The 18,800-nt window shown below is 45.4% G+C and overlaps 1 protein-coding gene across 5 annotated transcripts in view; it reads left to right on the forward strand.

Moving 5' to 3' along the window:
- The window catches only part of cep350 (centrosomal protein 350), a 248,859-nt gene extending 230,164 nt beyond the window's left edge, over nucleotides 1-18,695 (forward strand). For 3 of the 5 annotated variants that reach the window (XM_038795159.1, XM_038795162.1, XM_038795160.1), the window contains 4 exons: nucleotides 149-559; nucleotides 2,775-2,921; nucleotides 5,473-5,595; nucleotides 15,353-18,695. In XM_038795159.1, coding sequence (XP_038651087.1) covers nucleotides 149-559; nucleotides 2,775-2,921; nucleotides 5,473-5,595; nucleotides 15,353-15,514 — 843 coding nt within the window. In that variant the 3' untranslated portion in view covers nucleotides 15,515-18,695. The remainder of the gene's footprint in view (nucleotides 1-148; nucleotides 560-2,774; nucleotides 2,922-5,472; nucleotides 5,596-15,352) is intronic. The other 2 variants (XM_038795161.1, XM_038795163.1) reach the window with 1 other exon arrangement.
- The last annotated feature ends 105 nt before the right edge of the window (nucleotides 18,696-18,800 follow it).

Raw genomic sequence — 18,800 nt, forward strand, 5'->3', positions numbered from 1 at the left:
TAAAAAGCTGCTGTTCTCATGTTGTTTTGTTCCTGATTTAAAGCTTTTAATTTTTAGTTTATTAAAATCTAATTTTGTCTATTTACATTTTGAAATAAATTTCACCTCACCATGTTACTGACTTCAAATTGCTATATTGGCCCAACAGTTTGCTCTCTGTACTTTGCAACAGGGCAGCCCAGTGTTTGGCACAAGTGGGCAGGAAGAATTGGCCAAGCGTTTGGCGGAGCTGGAATTGAGTCGTGAGCTGCTTGATGACCTGCCAGACGACCAAGACTGGTTTGATGAGGACTTTGGTCTGAGCTGTCGTAAAGCCCAGCAGCCAGTCCAGGAACCCACGCCGCCAAAGACTATACCTCAAAAAATCCACGAGGAGCCCTACTTTGCGGTACCTCATGATGCATTTGAGGTTGAAAAATTGGTCCATGCAGCAGCCGAGGAGCTATGGAAGTGGCAGGAGCTTGGCAACGATCTGCGGGACATGCAAATGCCCACAGGCTATTTTGGGAATAATAAAGGGCAGGATGTAGAGAGCGTCAGCAAAAGAGTTTATTGTGAGGTGAGATCTAGTTTTTGTGTTTAAAAACAAAATTCATACCTCGTTTCTGCAACAAAAAAGGTGTGGTGAGTGGTGCTGCACAGCAGCTCTGGTTGACTATGTACGTAACTGATGGGGATACTGAAACCAAAGTCCGCAATAATGCCAGATTTCTGTTGTCAACTCAAAAGATATTACTGCTCAGAAATCCATTTACAAATTCATCTCACTAGATCTTTTCTCTTGCTTACTTTACACAATTTATAATTCCTTCTTCCAGCCACTATTGTATATATTTTTCCAAATTCCCCTCTTTGTTCTCTTAAACTTGCCTTTTTGTTGCTGCATTGTCAATCAGTGGAAACAATCTGTGATTATTTACCATCTGAAAACCTTCTTGACTCTTGAACTTCTGATGGTCACCCTAATAACCTTAGTATGAAGATAGCCCTAACATCCCAAGTGCACCATGACTACAGCTCTTTTCTGGTAATGTCTTAGTGAATTTACGTTCTAAATATTCTATTGTAGAGTTCCCAGAATGGTATCCAATATTCTAACTGCATAATTTCTAACTAAGATCTCAAATGTTGCCTCTTTTACTCCTTTGATTAATGGATGTAGATGGAACAATAAGGGTCTTTTTCAACCTTAACTATCACCTTCATTGGCCTGTATATGCAATTATGATATGACCTCTTGTCCTGTCCAATTTAGAATCTCACCATTTCAAGTGTATGTTTCTTATCCATTCAAAATGTATTACTTCATACCTCGCTAAATTAAACTGCATTGCCCCCCTAGCTTCCATGTGTAACCAGCATATACACTCCTGCAATCTCTCAATGTCATTACAATTTCTCACCCTCCATTGCACCAACCAAACTGGAGTCATTGTGATATTGTACTCTTAATTTCTACGTCAAGATTGTTTACTCTATAGCAATTGGGGGCAGTCCCAACATGGGCTCCTGTGGGGCCCTTACTCTCCACACCTTTTGTCCAAAGTCTTTCTTTTACTATGACTCTTTACCTCTCCTATTTGATCGCATTCCCCTTAATTCCCAGTACCGTTGACTTTTTTTGCCCTGTTTCCAACATGGAAACTTGTGGAATATTTCAAGACATCTATAAACCACATACACTGCATTTTCTTATTGACCTACTCTGCTTTATTCAATCTTTTGATTGAGCACAACCTTCTAATTATTGTTACTATTATTATGGTTGTTTCTGTATTTTTCAGCAGAGTTTCGATAATAAGTGCAAAATGCTGACTGTCCCTGATTAGCTTTAGTCTCACCAAGGCAGCACGGTAGCACAAGTGGATAGCACTGTGGCTTCACAGCACCAGGGCCCCAGGTTCAATTTCCTGCTGGGTCACTGTGTGGAGTCTGCACGTTCTCCCCGTGTCTGCGTGGGTTTCCTCCGGGTGCTCCGGTTTCCTCCCACAGTCCAAAGACGTGCAGGTTAGGTGGATTGGCCATGATAAATTGCCCTTAGTGTCCAAAAAGGTTAGGAGGGGTTATTAGGTTACGGGGATAGGGTGGAAGTGAGGGCTTAAGTGGGTCGGTGCAGCCTCGATGGGCTGAATGGCCTCCTTCTGCACTGTATGTTCTATGTAACTCTATGTAAGTGCTCAGTACTATCATCCAAAATTATTGACTCAACAATTTACGAGTAAATGCAGCAAAACTAACTGGTCTAGAATTTTCTGGCCCTTTTTTTTGGAGTTTCTCAAATTGACTGTCCTCCAATCCTCTGAAGAATTTTGCTTTTCATGTAATGTTAGAAGCTGATCGCTGGAACTGCTGCTGATTCCTTTCTATTTTTTACACAGCCTTCAGATATAGGTCATTTGTTCACATTGATTTATTTTTGTTATGTTTATGTTATCCCTTTAAGTTACAATGCCTTCTCTAATACCATAATAGTAACCTTGTCTTCCTTTGGTGGTCCTATTAACCCCCTTCTTTGAGAGAGTATCTCAGCCACGTCTTCATTTTTGCAAGTTAGTAGAATTCTAAATTTATACCTGGTCCAGATTGTGAAGCAAACAGTTGCTGTTTTATGCATTGTGAACAGTATTTTCTTTTGTTTTAGCAGTAGCTGTTTTTAATAGCAATATTTTTTTTTTAAATTTGGGGGAATAAGAAGAAATTAGTTTAAAGGTTTCTCTCTCTCCTCCACCCCCCCCCCCCCCCCCCCCCCCCCCCCCCCCCCCCTCCTCTTCCAGGCTGTATTTAATTTGACGAAAGAGATATTCACTGAGATTTTTGCCGAAGACCCCAATGTCAGCCAGCCCCCGTGGATGAAGCCCAGCAGGATTAGCTTTGCTTATTTCAGACGAGTGAGGAATCCACAGGATTTACATGAAGTAAAGGTAATGATTCTGTACGATATAATCTTCTAGTCCCACTTGTCACAAATCATGCAAGCATGATGCTGGTTGGAGCTGATATGTATAGATTGAATGATAACTTACTCAATCAGGGCTTTGGAAACAGCAGCCAAACTCCTCAGTGATTGCTGGAGAACCCTGTTTTACTGCAAACTCAAAATATGATAACTTGGCATTAGACATGTGTTACACCACCTTGGGTAAGTATGTGGTCAATTCCAGCCCCATGTGCCCTGGAGTCACAACACAAGTGAATTAACTAATAATTCTTGTAAAAATTCCTTCAATTTTTGGCGCTTGGATGGCCCAATAATTACAGTGACCAGGTTTGTAAGTTGAAACATAATTACTGTTTATTTATAGCAAAGTTAATGATGAAATATGTAGTAAATGCAGCTGAATAACAAGCTAATCTACTACCTCCCTTAACTGTCCCACCCTCTACCCACACACACAAGACAGACAAACACAGAGGAAGGGGGAGATAGGGGTAAAAATAACAAGGATGAATATCAAAAGATGAGCCTTTGCTTCAAATGGTGGTTCTGTAGCAGACATTCATTACAGCATGCTGGTTGATCAAATTCTCTGGTTTACAGCTGGTAATGGTCTTTTCAGTCACTCATTCAGTACAGTACTTGCAGGAAGCAGGCTTTCTGGAGAGTTAGTTTAGGTTCTTTTCAAATTGCACCGTGAACTTGAGGCTCACACTCAGGCCTATTTCTTTCTCTGATCAAACCCTGCATCCAGCTTGTGGTTTGACTTCAAGCCTTTGCAGTCTTGAGGGAATAACACCCAGACTTACAGGAGAGCGGATCAGCCCTTACATGAGCCTTCCGAAGCGAGCTTAGCTGGATCTTCTGTAGAGTTAATTAGAACCCTCCATCTAAGCTGCAGAATCAAAAGTGAAACCAGACTAGAATCTCGTGACTCAGAACATTCCAGTGGGATCAGATCCAATCACCTCCTGTACAGCTGTAGAGCATAGGTTTTTGGGCCCAGTCATTGGCCACCGTCAAATAATCAAACAGAGTCATTACTGACACTGGCCAAGCGGCAATCGTCAACCTAAGTCAGCACAGCCTTCTGGATCCTGCTGTTTGAATTAATGGCACAGGCCACGGCTTACAGGCTGCTTTGCCTGAAAGGCACAGGTCCACTAAATATTCATGGATCAAAAATATAACAGCAAAAATAAAAGTGGGTGGGGGGGGGTAATAAGGTAATAAACAGGGAATAAACAATAACAAGCAGGAAAGACCCTTACACATGGCAGAGTGGAATTCACACCTCTGAATTAGGAAGTTGTGGATTTTAGATTCATTCCAAAGATGTGAGCATAACCAAGCTGTGACAATCCCAATACAGTACTGATAGAGTGCAGCTGTGCCAGTGTCTTTCAAAGCGAGGTCCTAACTGACTACTCGAGTAAAAGATACATTGGCACTATTTTGAAGAGCAGAGGTGTTTTCCCTGGTATCCTTGCCGATATTAATCCTTGTACGGCACGGTGGCTAGCACACTTGCTTCACAGCGCCAGGGACCCAGTTCAATTCCAGCCTTGGGTGACTGGGGTTTGCACGTTCTCTGCGTCTTTGTGAGTTTCCTCTGGGTGCTCTGGTTTCCTCCCACAAAGATGTGCAGGTTAGAAGAGTTTACAGGGATAGGGTGGGGGAGTGGGTCACCGTCCCCGTCACTCACCGTCCCCGTCCCTATACTCACCGTCCCCGTCCCTATACTCACCGTCCCCGTCCCTATATTCACCGTCCCTGTACTCACCGTCCCCGTCACTCACCGTCCCCGTCCCTATACTCACCGTCCCCGTCCCTATACTCACCGTCCCCGTCCCTATACTCACCGTCACCGTCCCTATGCTCACCGTCCCCGTCCCTATACTCACCGTCCCCGTCCCTATACTCACCGTCCCCGTCCCTATACTCACCGTCCCCGTCCCTATACTCACCGTCCCCGTCCCTATACTCACCGTCCCCGTCCCTATATTCACCGTCCCTGTACTCACCGTCCCCGTCACTCACCGTCCCCGTCACTCACCGTCACCGTCCCTATGCTCACCGTCCCCGTCCCTATACTCACCGTCCCCGTCCCTATACTCACCGTCCCCGTCCCTATACTCACCGTCCCCGTCCCTATACTCACCGTCCCCGTCCCTATACTCACCGTCCCCGTCCCTATACTCACCGTCCCCGTCCCTATACTCACTGTCACCGTCCCTATACTCACCGTCCCCGTCCCTATACTCACCGTCCCCGTCCCTATACTCACCGTCCCCGTCCCTATACTCACCATCCCCGTCCCTATACTCACCGTCCCCGTCCCTATACTCACCGTCCCCGTCCCTATACTCACCGTCCCTAGACTCAACGTCCATGTTCTACATTCAACGTCCCCGTTCCTACGCTCAGGCACCCCCGTTCCCACACTCAAAACCTCTCGCTATTAAGGCTAACGTACCATTTGCTGTGACATTGGGGTTTTGCAACAGATTCTAATTCTGCTGTGCTTCCATTCACAGACCTTTATTTCTAACGAGGTCCTGAAGCTGTTTGGATTCAGTAAAGAACAAAACCACAAGACAGACTGGCAGAAGATGATGAAGTTTGGTAGGAAGAAACGTGATCGAGTGGACCACATTCTGGTAAGTCTTTCAGTTCAGTTTTATATTGTACCATCACATCATGTATATAAACACCCAACAAGTGAACTCTGCTATTATTTTAAGTGGCACAGAATTTTGGCTGTGCTTTTCTGCCTGGTTGTCCTTCATTCATATATACATAGAACATAGAACAGTACAGCACAGAACAGGCTCTTCGGCCCTCAATGTTGTGCTGAGCCATGATCACCCTACTCAAACTCACGTATCTACCCTATACCCGTAACCCAACAACCCCCCCCCCCCCCCCTTTAACCTTACTTTTATTAGGACACTACGGGCAATTTAGCATGGCCAATCCACCTAACCCGCACATCTTTGGACTGTGGGAGGAAACCGGAGCACCCGGAGGAAACCCACGCACACAGGGGGAGGACGTGCAGACTCCACACAGACAGTGACCCAGCTGGGAATCAAACCTGGGACCCTGGAGCTGTGAAGCATTTATGCTAACCACCATGCTACCCTGCTGTCACTAAAAGAAAACGGTGGCACAATGATTAGCACTGCTGCCTCACAGGGCCAGGGGCCCGGGTTCGATTCTTGCCTTGGGTGACTGTGTCAGATTCTCCCCATGTCTGCATGGGTTTCCTCTGGTTTCCTCCCACAGTCCAAAGATGTGCTGGTTAGCTGTGAATTGGCCATGCTAAATTGATGTTGGTGTCCAGAATTGGCCAGGCTAAATGAGGTTACGGAAATAGGGTGGGGGTATGGGCCTAGGAAGTGTGCTCTTCCGGGGGTTCAAGAACATATGAACTAGGAGCAGAAGTAGACCGTCCGGCCCTTCGAGCCTGCTCCGCCATTCTATAAGATCTTGGCTGATCTTTTCGTGGTCTCAGAACCACTTACCCGCATTCTCGCCATATCCTGTAATTCCTTTATTTTTCAAAAAAACATCTACCCTGTCTTTAAATATATTCAATGAAGTAGCGTCTACTACTCCTGTCGGTAGGGAATTCCATACTTTAACCACCCTCTGAGTGAAGAAGTTCCTCCTTGATTCAGTCCTAAATATGCTCCCCCTAATCTTGAGGCTATGCCCTCTTGTCCTACTTTCACCTACCAGTGGAAACATCCTTTCTACTTCTATCTTATTCATTCCCTTCAAAATGTTATATGTTTCTATTAGATTCCCCCCTCAACCTTCTGAATTTCAGTGAATATAATCCCAATCTACTCAGCCTCTCCTCATACGATAAGCCCCCCAACTCCGGAATCAGCCTAATGAACCTCCTCTGCACCCCCTCTAGTGCCAGCACATCCTTTCTCAAGTGTGGAGACCAAAACTGCACACAGTACTCCAGGTGTGGCCTCACCAGCACCTTGTACAACTGCAACATTACCTCTCTACTTTTAAACTCAATCCCCTTCGCAATGAAGGACAAAATTCCATTTGCCTTCCTAATTACTTGTTGCACCTGCAGACCAACCTTCTGGGACTCATGCACAAGTACACCCAGGTCCCTCTGCATCGCAGCATGCTGCAGCTTTTTAGCATTCAAGTAATAATCTGTTCTGTTGTTACTCCTACCAAAATGCATGACTTCACACTTATTGACATTATACTCCATCTGCCAGACCTTTTCCCACTCACTCAATGTGTCAATGTTCCTCTGTAAGGTTTTACAGTCCTCAGTACACTTTGCTCTGCCACACACCTTCGTGTCATCTGCAAACTTGGATACCTTACATGTAGTTCCCAACTCCAAATCGTCTCTGTAAATTGTAAATAATTGTGGTCTCAAGACCGATCCCTGAGGCACACCACTCGTCACTGATTGCCAGCCAGAATAGCACTCATTTATTCCCACTCTTTGTTTCCTGTTAGACAACCAATCCTCTATCCATGCTAGTACTCTACCCTTAACACCATGCATCCTTATCTTATGCAGCAGCCTCTTGTGCGGTACCTTGTCAAAGGCCTTTTGGAAATCTAGGTACACCACATCCACTGGGTCCCCTTTGTCTACCTTGCTCGAAATGTCTTCATAGAATTCCAAGAGATTCGTCAAGCATGACCTGCCCTTCATGAATCCATGCTGCGTCCGTTCAATGGGACAATATCTATCGAGGTGCCCTCCTATCTCTTTCTTGATAATAGACTCAAGCATCTTCCCCACGACAGAGGTTAAGCTAACAGGTCTATAATTCCCCATCTTTTGTCTACTTCCCTTTTTAAACAGTGGCGTCACATTTGCTGTTTTCCAATCCTCTGGGACTGCCCCAGTGTTCAGCGAATTTTGGAAAATTACTGCCAGTGCATCTGCTATTACTCCAGCCATCTCTTTCAGTATCCTGGGATGCATTCCATCCGGGCCAGGAGACTTATCTACCTGAGCTCCATTAGCTTGCCCAACACGTGCTCTTTCGTGATAGTAATGGTTTCCGGGTCCTCACCTACCTTCTTCTCTCGGTCAATTGCTGGCATGTTATTAGTGTCCTCCACTGTGAAGACCGATACAAAATATTTGTTCAATGCCTCCGCCATTTCATCATATCCCATAACTAAATGACCACTCTCATCCTCTAACGGACCAATGTTTACTTTAGCCACTCTTTTTAGTTTTATATAATTATAAAAACTTTTGCTATCTGTCCTTATATTCTGTGCCAGTTTTTTTTCGTGTTCTATCTTACTTTTCTTTATGGCTCTTTTCGTGGCTTTCTGCTGACCTTTAAAGTTTTCCAAATCTTCTAGTTTCCCGCTGATCTTGGCCACTTTGTAAGCTTTCTCTTTCAATTTGACAGCCTCATGTATCTCCTTAGACACCCATGGTAGATTACCTCTTTTCTTACAATTCTTCCTTCTCACTGGAATATACTTTTGTTGAGCACTATGAAAGATTTCTTTGAAAGTACTCCACTGCTCCTCAACTGTCCTACCATAAAATATTTGTTTCCAGTCTACTTTAGCGAGGTCCTTCCTCATTCTATCGTAGTCCCCTTTGTTCAAGCATAGGACCCTGGTATTGGATTCTATCATCACACTGTCCATCTGTATACTAAATTCAACCATGCTGGGATCACTCCTCACAAGAGGATCCCTAACGATGAGGTCATTAATTATTCCTGCCTCATTACACAGGGCCAGATCTAGGATAGCTTGCTCTCTCGTCTGTTCTATTACATATTGTTCCAGAAAACTATCCCGGATACATTCAACGAACCCCTCTTCAAGGCTACCCTGACCGAGCTGATTTGACCAATCTATATGCAGATTAAAATCTCCCATGATAACCGCTGTACCCTTTTCACAGGCATTAGTTATCTCTTCATTTACTGCCCGTCCCAGTGTGATGCTATTATTTGGTGACCTATAGACTACGCCTATCTGTCTTTTTCTTCTTAGAATTTCTAATTTCTACCCAAATGGATTCAACCTCATTCTCCATAGAACCTATATCATCCCTCAATGCCACTCTGATGTCGTCCTTGATTATTAGTGCTACTCCACCTCCCTTACATACCTGTCTATCCCTCCGAAACATCTGGTACCCCTGGATATTTAACTCCCAGTCATGACCATCCTGCAACCATGTCTCCGTAATGGTTATCAAGTCATATTCATTCACGATGATTTGTGCCGTTAATTCATCAACTTTGTTACGAATGCTACGAGCATTCAGGTAAAGTGCCTTAATGCTGACTTTCTTATCATTATTAGAGAAATTGGACATCATGAGATGTCCTAAGTTATCCTTCCTTTTTGCTTCATTCCTAGTCTGCCTTGAACTTAAACCCACCTGCACACATGCTAACCTGCTGCTTATCCTTCCATTTAACTCCCTACTCCCTGTCGCTTTCCCTTTCCCATCGAAGACTTGATGGGCTGAATGGTCTCCTGACTGTAGGGTTTCTATGGAAAACTTTCAAGTTGAATTAGAAATGGGACCCTTTCATTATTTCCCGGTTGTTATTAGTGTGTAATAACCTGGCGTCCATCACCAAGAAGGGTAAATATAGCAGGTATATGAGAACACCATCACTTCCAAATCACACTCCATCCTGACTTGATTTATATGACCTTCCTTTATAGTTACTGAGTCAGAATTCTGGAATTCCCTCCCACGCAGCATTGTGGGAGTACCTTCAACATGCAGACTGCAGCAGTTCAAGAAAAAGACCATCCAAGGGCAAATAGGGACAGGCAATATTTCTTAGTTCCACTCACATTGGATTGGATTGGATTGGATTTGTTTATTGTCATGTGTACCGAGGTACAGTGAAAAGTATTTTTCTGCGAGCAGCTCAACAGATCATTAAGTACATGGGAATAAAAGGGAATAAAGGAAAATACATAATAGGGCAACATAAGATGTACAATGTAGCTACATAAGCACCGGCATCGGATGAAGCATACAGGGTGTACTGTTAATGAGGTCAGTCCATAAGAGGGTCATTTAGGAGTCTAGTATCAGCGGGGAAGAAGCTGTTTTTGAGTCTGTTCGTGCGTGTTATCAGACTTCTGTATCTCCTGCCTGATGGAAGAAGTTGGAAGAGTGAGTAAGCCGGGTGGGAAGGATCTTTCATTATGCTGCCCGCTTTCCCCAGGCAGCGGGAGGTGTAGATGGAGTCAATGGATGGAAGGCAGGTTCGTGTGATGGACTGGGCGGTGTTCCTTGCGGTCCTGGGCCGAGCAGTTGCCATACCAGGCTGTGATGCAGCCAGATAGGATGCTTTCTATGGTGCATCTGTAAAAGTTGGTAAGGGTTAATGTGGACGTGCCGAATTTCCTTAGTTTCCTGAGGAAGTATAGGCGCTGTTGTGCTTTCTTGGTGGTAGCATCGACGTGGGTGGACGAGGACAGATTTTTGGAGATGTGCACCCCTAGGAATTTGAAACTGCTAACCTCAGCCATGTTGATGCTGACAGGGGTGTGTACAGTACTTTGCTTCCTGAAGTTAATGACCAGCTCTTTAGTTTTGCTGGCATTGAGGGAGAGATTGTTGTCGCTACACCACTCCACTAGGTTCTCTTTCTCCCTCCTGTATTCTGACTCGTTGTTATTCGAGATCCAGCCCACTATGGTCGTATCTTCAGCAAACTTGTAGATGGAGTTGGAACCAAGTTTTGCCATGCAGTCGTGTGTGTACAGGGAGTAGAGTAGGGGGCTAAGTACGCAGCCTTGCGGGGTCCCGGTATTGAGGACTATTGTGGAGGAGGTGTTGTTGTTCATTCTTAATGATTGTGATCTGTTGGTCAGAAAATCGAGGATCCAGTTGCAGAGTGGAGAGCCAAGTCCTAGATTTTGGAGCTTTGATATGAGCTTGGCTGGGATTATGGTGTTGAGGGCGGAGCTGTAGTCAATAAATAGGAGTCTGATATAGGAGTCCTTGTTTTCGAGATGCTCTCGGGATGAGTGTAGGGCCAGGGAAATGGCGTCTGATGTGGACCGGTTACAACGGTATGCAAATTGCAGTGGATCAAGGCGTATGGAGGTGATGCGCTTCATGATCAACCTCTCGAAGCACTTCATTACGACTGAAGTCAGGGACACCGGACGGTCGCCATTGAGGCACGTGGCCTGGTTCTTTTTGGTACCGGTATGATGGTGGTCTTCTTGAAGCAGGTGGGGACCTCGGAGTGGAGTAGGGACAGGTTAAAGATGTCTGTGGATACCTCTGCCAGCTGGTCCGCGCAGGCTCTGAGTGCACGACCAGGGATCCCGTCCGGGCCCGTCGCCTTCCGCGGGTTCACTTTCAGGAAGGCCAACCTGACTTCGGAAGCTGTGATGGTGGGTATGGGTCAATTATGGGCTGCTGGGGCACTTGAAAGCAGATTGTTGGTTACCTGCTCAAACCAAGCATAGAATGCATTGAGTTCATCGGGGAGGGGTGAGCTGCTGCCAGAGATACTGCTCGGCTTCGCTTTGTAGCTCGCTATGTTGTTTAGTCCTTGCCACAACCGCCGAGAGTCTGTCTGTGACTCTAGCTTGGTTTGATATTCTCTCTTGGCATCTCAGGTGGCTTTGCGGAGGTCGCACCTGGATTTCTTGTATAGGTCAGGGTCGTCTGCCTTGAACACCTCAGATCTGTCCTTCAGTATGGAGTCAATCTCGCGATTGAGCCATGGTTTCCGGTTGGGGAACGGACGTACTGCTTTCTTTGGCACGCAGTCGTCCACACATTTGCTGATGAAGTCTGTGATGGTGGTGGCATACTCATTTAAGTTGGTCGCTGAGTTCTTAAACATGGACCAGTCCATTGTCTCTAAGCAGTCACGTAAGAGCTCTTCTGTTTCCTTTGACCAGCACTGCACGACCTTAGCTGGATTCTCTCGCCTGAGTTTCTGCTTGTATGCCGGGAGAAGGAGCACTATCTTATGGTCTGATTTCCCAAAGTGCGGTCGGGGGATGGAATGGTAGGCACCATGATTTTTGAGTAGCAGTGGTCAAGAGTGTTGTCGCCCCTGGTGGGACAGGAGATGTGCTGGTGGAATTTTGGCAATACACTGTTGAGGTTGGCCTTGTTGAAGTCTGCGGCCACGATGAACAAGGCCTCCGGGTGTTCTGTTTCGTAGTTGTTTATAACTGTGTACAGTTCGTCCAGCGCCTTCCTCACTCCTGCCTGGGATGGGATGTAGACCGCTGTGATAATGGCTGAAGTGAACTCACATGGAAGCTAGTATGGGCGGCACATCACGGTCAGGTATTCCAGGTCCGGGGAGCAGTAGGTCGCCAGGGTCGCCACATCCAAGGCACCAGAATAAGTTGATGAGGAGGCAAACCCCTCTACCCTTTACATTGCCTGATGACGTGGCGCGGTCCGCCCGGTGAATTGAGAAGCCTTCAGGTTGTATGGCACAGTCCAGTGAGGCGGGGGTGAGCCATGTCTCTGTGAAACAGAGCACACAACAGTCTCTTACTTCCCTCTGAGAGGTAAGTCTGGCGTTAAGTTCATCCAGCTTGTTTTCGATCGCTTGGACGTTTGCCACGAGTATGCTGGGGAGAGGGGTCTTGAAACCGCGTTGCTTCAGTCTAACGTGCAGACCGCCACGTTGCCCTTGCTTCCTCGGTCGGCGGCTGCTGCTGGATGATCCTGGGATCTGATGGGAGACGTCAGCCCTTGTTGAAGGTAGGTGGTTGCGTCTGGCGGGGACCAGGGCGCTGTTTACGTATCCGGGGTCACGTCTGGCAGGGTCCCGAGTGCTGGTTGAGGTTGATGGGTTGCTCGGAGGGCGAGTTTGTGATCCGGATGGTTCCCGGCATTTTGCGGGTGCGGGAATACCTTGCCGCGCGTTCGGGTCCTCGCGCGCGGTCTCTGCTGTTTCTGGGGTCCTGGGTCGTGGGCAGGAGCTTCCTGAGGCAGGTTGAGCTGGGTCCCATGGTCTGTTCCCTCCCTGGGCGCTCCTGGGGTCGGGTCTTGAAGTAGGCCCGGTCGGGCCTCCACGTGGATTTTTCTTTCTTCCATCACCAGGTAGGTCGGGTTGCTGGGCAGGCCTCTCCGGGTCGGGTCGCTGAGTGGGTCTCTCGGGGTCGCGTTGGGCCAGGTCTTGCCATCGGGGGTCGGGTCGGGAGCTCCGGGGACTTGGCCGGGCGATCCGGGGGCTGGCGTCAGTAGTTAGGCTGGGTTTGGAGCTCCGAGGTCCAGGTCGGCTCCAAATTGAGGTTGGGGCTTCATTACGGGTTTGGGCCCGATCATCTTCCAGGTTGCGGAGGTCAGGCGGGTCGGGTCAAAAGGTCTCCAAGGGCCTCGGATGATGTTTAAGCCTGCAAGAAAAGATAAAAGAGGGAGGTTAGTAATAATGTTAGTTTTAGAATTAATTTTAAAAAGATTGGAACGAGTATAAGTTAAGTAAAAAGTGGATCTGTTGGGGAGAGCTCGCAGAGAGTCGCCTCACTCCGGCGCCATCTTGGAAAGCATACCCAACACTTTTTTAAAGTGGCTGCTTAAATTAACTAAAAATCAAATAACATCCTTCTGTCTTTCTTTCTGCTTGGGGTCAAGCACTTCTGGATCATCCAGTGCACCCATTAGACACACACTGAATTTCCCTATCCTCTGGCTCAAAGGAGCATTCTTTACTACAATTGCATGGTCTTAACCCTTTCCTGGCCTCTCCGAGTGACATTGCTGAGCAGTTTGCGTTCTGGACCTGTAATCTTCAGGATCCTCCGCATTCTTTCTGTCTAATACATCATTCAACCGACAGGGAAAGCCTGATGGGGCTGCTTACGTACACCTTGGACTCTGGAAAGATCTCATCAGGTTAGGAAATAGTGAATGTAACTCCTCTATACAATAAAGGAGGGAGACCGAAAGTCTGTAATTACAGGCCAGCTAGCTTAATATCTGTCATAGGGAAATGTAAAAGCTAAGGGGATTACAGCGGGCACTCTGGCTTAGTCAACATGGTTCTATGAAAGGAAAAGTATCTTTGACTAATTCATTGGACTTTAAGGCAGTGACAAGCAATGTAGATAAAGGAAAACCTGTGGATGTTCTGTGCTTAGATTTCCAAATTACATTTGGCAAGGTGCCAAGGGTTACTAAACAAAATAAGAGCTCATAGCAGGATTGATTCGCTAACAGGAAACAATGAGCAGGCATAAACGGGTCACTGTCTGGTGGGCAAGCTGTAAATGGTGGAGTAACGGAGGGATCAGTGCTGGGGGGGCGGGGTCAACAATTTACAATTTACATTGATGATTTGGATGAAGGGGACCAAATGTGTTGTTGCTCGATTTGTTGACGAAACAAACGTAAGTAGGAAAGTAAGTTGAGAGGACAAATGGAGCCTGCAAAGGGATATAGATAGATTACGTGAGTGGTAAAAAATTCGGCAGACAATGTATTGTTGTGAACTTGCCCATTTTGGCAGGAAGAATAGAAAAGCAGTAAAGTATTTAAATGGCGAGAGATTGAGGAACTGGCTGCTACAGAGGGATCTGGGTGTCCTGGTACATGAATCACAAAACGTTAGTCTGCAGATCTAGCAAGTGATCAGGAAGGGAAATGGAATGTTGGTATTTATTACAAGAGGAATTGAATATAAAAGTAAGGATGTTTTGCTGCAGCTATATAGGGCATTTGTGAGAACACATCCGGAGTATTGTGTACAGTTGTGACCTTTAAGAAATCCAGAGGCCCAGGGTATTGATCTCGGGTTGAATCCCACCACGGCAGATGGTGAAATTTAAATTCAATAAAAATGTGGCATTAAAAGTCTAATGATGACCATTAAACAATTGTCGTAAAAACCCATCTGGTTCACGAATGTCCTTCAGGGAAGGAAATCTGCCATCCTTACCTGGTCCGGCCTACCTACATGTGGCTCCAGATCCTGAAGAGAATGTAATAAAAACAGAAATAAATAGAAATTTTCAGCAGGTCAAGCCTATTTTACGGACCCAGTGTTCATAACATAATCGTACCGGTTTATTCATGAAGACCCCACCTTCTCAATCTTGCCCCTGTCCTGGGATGTTGTGATACTCGGGTTAAATCACCACCAGTCAGCTCTCCCCCTCAAAGGGGAAAGCAGCCTATGGTCCTCTGGGGCTATGATGACTTTACTTTATAGCCCCTGTATCATCCTGTGCAAGAATGACTGCTCTCACGATGAACTTACCACGGCTGCTGGCCACGGTGTTGCTGCTCTTTGGAACATGTTTGCTTTATGTGGCACTGTACAACAAGAGAAATGGAAGCCCAGAAATGATAATGAAACTGCTAGAGAAAATATCTGCACCAGATAGTATTTTATAAAAGCATAATTTATTCTGTCTGTGCTCTTACAGGTACAGGAGCTTCATGAGGAAGAAGCCCAGTGGGTGAATTATGACGAGGATGAGCTTTGTGTGAAGATGCAGTTGGCAGATGGGATTTTCGATGCCCTGATAAAAGACACAATAAACGTACTGCATCAGATTCAGGGGAAACGGTCAAGACTCTCATCCTAACACGGGCCATGCCATCGCCCGACTCGTGGATTACAGAAACGAGGCCAAGCCTCAACCTCCTCGGGCAAGAGAGTCAGCAAGTTGAGGGGGATTAGCCTTCAGCCCCATCCCACTGATTAGGTTGTGACATCTGGTATGGTGTGGGATATTGATGCTGTTCCGGAGTCGGCCGACAGGCAACATGTGGATACCAGAAGTGCCAATTTTTCCCTCCCTCCTATTTATATACACCCGTATCCCATTTATTTATCCAAACTGTAGCATAGACTTGAATTCAGAGAAGTTTGCACATTCACTTTTTTTCTCGCATTTACGCCTACGTTTACCATTTAAAAAATGTATCTGTGTATCTTGAGGTGCTTTGGTGTCTGTGTGTGGTGTACGCTAGCTCTGAGAGTTGAATTTAATGATGGCTGATATCATTGAGTGAGCACTACCTACAAGCCAGGAATATATGTGCTTGATTGAAGTGGAGGACAAAGAAATTGAGGTAGAAAAGTGCTTCTTACTCCATTACTAGAACTCGCGATTTTAATTTTTGGTTTTAAGTTATTTCGGGAAGGAAATTTGCTTTTAATTCAATGAAGTATGCTCTGTTGTTGGAGTTCATTCTTGGGAAATATTGCATACTTTAAGTGACTTTGGAGATGACTCGAGATGATTTGGGAACTACTTGCTAAAACAGAACAAGTCACAATAACCTGGTTTCTTGAAGCTGACCAGCGCAGTGTTTGTGTTCTTTATATTAATTTCTACTCTGTGTCAGTAGTAAAACGTATGCATTTGAAGGCAAATCCCTGGGATGTTTGCCCATGTAAAGGGTCTGACTAGAAGCCATGTAGTGATAACCAATCTACATATACAAGGCTATGCCTCTCAGATGGCAATCTCTTTTCCCCCACTGCCCATCGGTTGCACTAAATCTTGTTCCTATACAAATCTATGTGCCCTACTGTTCTGGTATCTCCAATCAGGGTTATTTTAGTATCCTTCCTACATGTACTAGCTCCTGGCGACTCCTTCAGGCAGTAGCTGAGTGGGATTAAGTTTGAAGTCATGAAAAATTTGAGAGGTTGGATCTCTAATTGTCTTCCTTGAGCTATTTACCCAACCCAGTCATCGCGATTAGCCGCTGGCATGCTGGTTATCTATAATGTGGGCATTATTGGAAAGTGGTGGTGAATTGTTTTTTATGTTGTCATGATCTTGTTTCTGCATTCACGTTATATGACTCTGCAGTTGTGGGAGGGTGAGGGGAGGTTTCTTGTTTATTGTATTGGCCTGGCTTGTTCATGAATTTTGAGTTTTGGCGTTCCAATAAGCAAAGTTAATCTCTCTCTGCTTGCGAGGACACGAGATGTCTGATAATGCCAGTGATGACTTGTAGTTTTCTCTGCTTCTTGCTGAGGTGATTGTGGTATTTCTCAGTTACTCACTACAGTAAAACCCACTCTCAAACAGGACCGAGTCCTGGATGTTTTTTTCTCCCCTCTTTATTAATAACCCTGGAGACGGGCTTTCTTGGAACAATTATGGTGCAGCAGCTCACCATGTGGGAAATCAAAGCAGAACCTTCAGCTCGGTGAATTGTTTTCAGACATTCTGTTCACTGGAGGCCGTTAATGATTTTATCCACCTGCTCTTTGATGCAGATTGTTAGTTTTTGTGCCAAGTAAATTTGTCCTTAGCCATCTCATTTGTCAGGCTTGGGACATTGCTTTCAGGCAAGGAGTATTCCTGCCCCTCTCCCCACACACATGTTGCACCGACAGGTTATAGATCACTGTAGATCAACATGCTGTGAGAATGAAAGCACAGCAATTGGCCAGACACGAGGCACATGTTTCCTGCTGTAAATTGGAGTGTACCTTCTGGAAGAGTGGGACTTCTTTGGAAATGGGGAAAATCCATGGTAAAGGAGGATAATTTTCTCCTGAGCAACTGGTCGTGAATTTGAAAGGAAGGAAGAAGTTTCCCAGAGGTGCATCTTCAGCACTGCATTGATGATGTGAGCTCTCACTCTCTGCTGGTGTAATTAAAGCCCTGAAGGCTGTGAAAGGTGTCAGCTGAACAGAAGGAAGCCTCCCCATTGATGCAAGGCATTCACAAAATATTGTGAGGGATTCATCTGATGGGTAGTGAATGCATAAACACCGTTAGCCATGCTGCTACTTAGCAAACAGGCCTTTTCCCTTTCCGTGTATCTTGGTCCTCTCTTCTGTTCATTACAAAATACAAGTATGTACAAGGTATATACTTGCTGGATTAATATGGTAATCCTCCAACCATTGCCGTATCCACATTGGCTACAATTCTGCTAGTTGGTCAAGAATTGCCAGGTTGACAGGACTGTGTTGGAGTGAAGTTATTTCACCGTGATTCTATATAAGACTCTCTCACTCTTGTAATTAACAGTGTACCAAAGGAGGTGGGGTTTGCACTCTCAGTATACTTCCTGCAAAATTGGTTGCCTCCTTCACACACTCATGGGACAGCATAGAATGCTGGCTCTGGCACACTGTCCCTTCAGATACAGGACACAACGCAAACCACAGCATCTAAGCCAAGCACTGACAAACGCAACTTGTTCAATAGTTGTTGTTCTAATCCTCGGCCTGTTCAGGGATGTTGTGACCAGGTTATCCATAGGGCTTGAGTTTAAAATTTTGCCTTAGTTACTTATATACTTGAGAAAGCCAGTACTGTGTGTTGTTCAGCACTCGTGCTTGGCTGTTCGACAACACGGAAAAAGATAATGAAATCTATTTATTAAGAACTTGAAGTTCAAATGCTGCTGTGCTCAGTGCTGTAGTAGACTGGTCTCCCCATTACTTTCTGCCTAGTCTCTCAATATTCTGGGTAGACAAATACAAGGAGACTTGCCTATGTGTACTTTACAGTGCAGAGCTACACAGAGGAATACTTGACTATGTACTTTGTATAGTGTGTGTGTGTGTGTGTGTGTGTGTGTGTGTGTGTGTGACTGACTGACTGGCTGAGCATTCCTGTATGAGGCAATTCTTTTCCCTTTTGTAATTTTTAGGGAAGGGGCAGTGTGTAGTTTGGAAATGTAAAATAATGGGTTTTTCCTCTGTATACATATCTGTATATATATTTGATAACAAATTGACTTATTAATACTTAAGAATTTTGTAAATAAACCTTTATTGATTTATAAGTGGATTTCAATTTCTTCCGATTCTTTTGCACTGAGATGTGAAGTTGGAGGAATTTCTTTATTAGTTTGGGTTCTAAGTTGCGTCCCTTACCCAGGGTGCTTTCCTGG

This window comes from Scyliorhinus canicula, chromosome 4, assembly GCF_902713615.1.
Source record: "Scyliorhinus canicula chromosome 4, sScyCan1.1, whole genome shotgun sequence".
Taxonomy (NCBI): domain Eukaryota; kingdom Metazoa; phylum Chordata; class Chondrichthyes; order Carcharhiniformes; family Scyliorhinidae; genus Scyliorhinus; species Scyliorhinus canicula.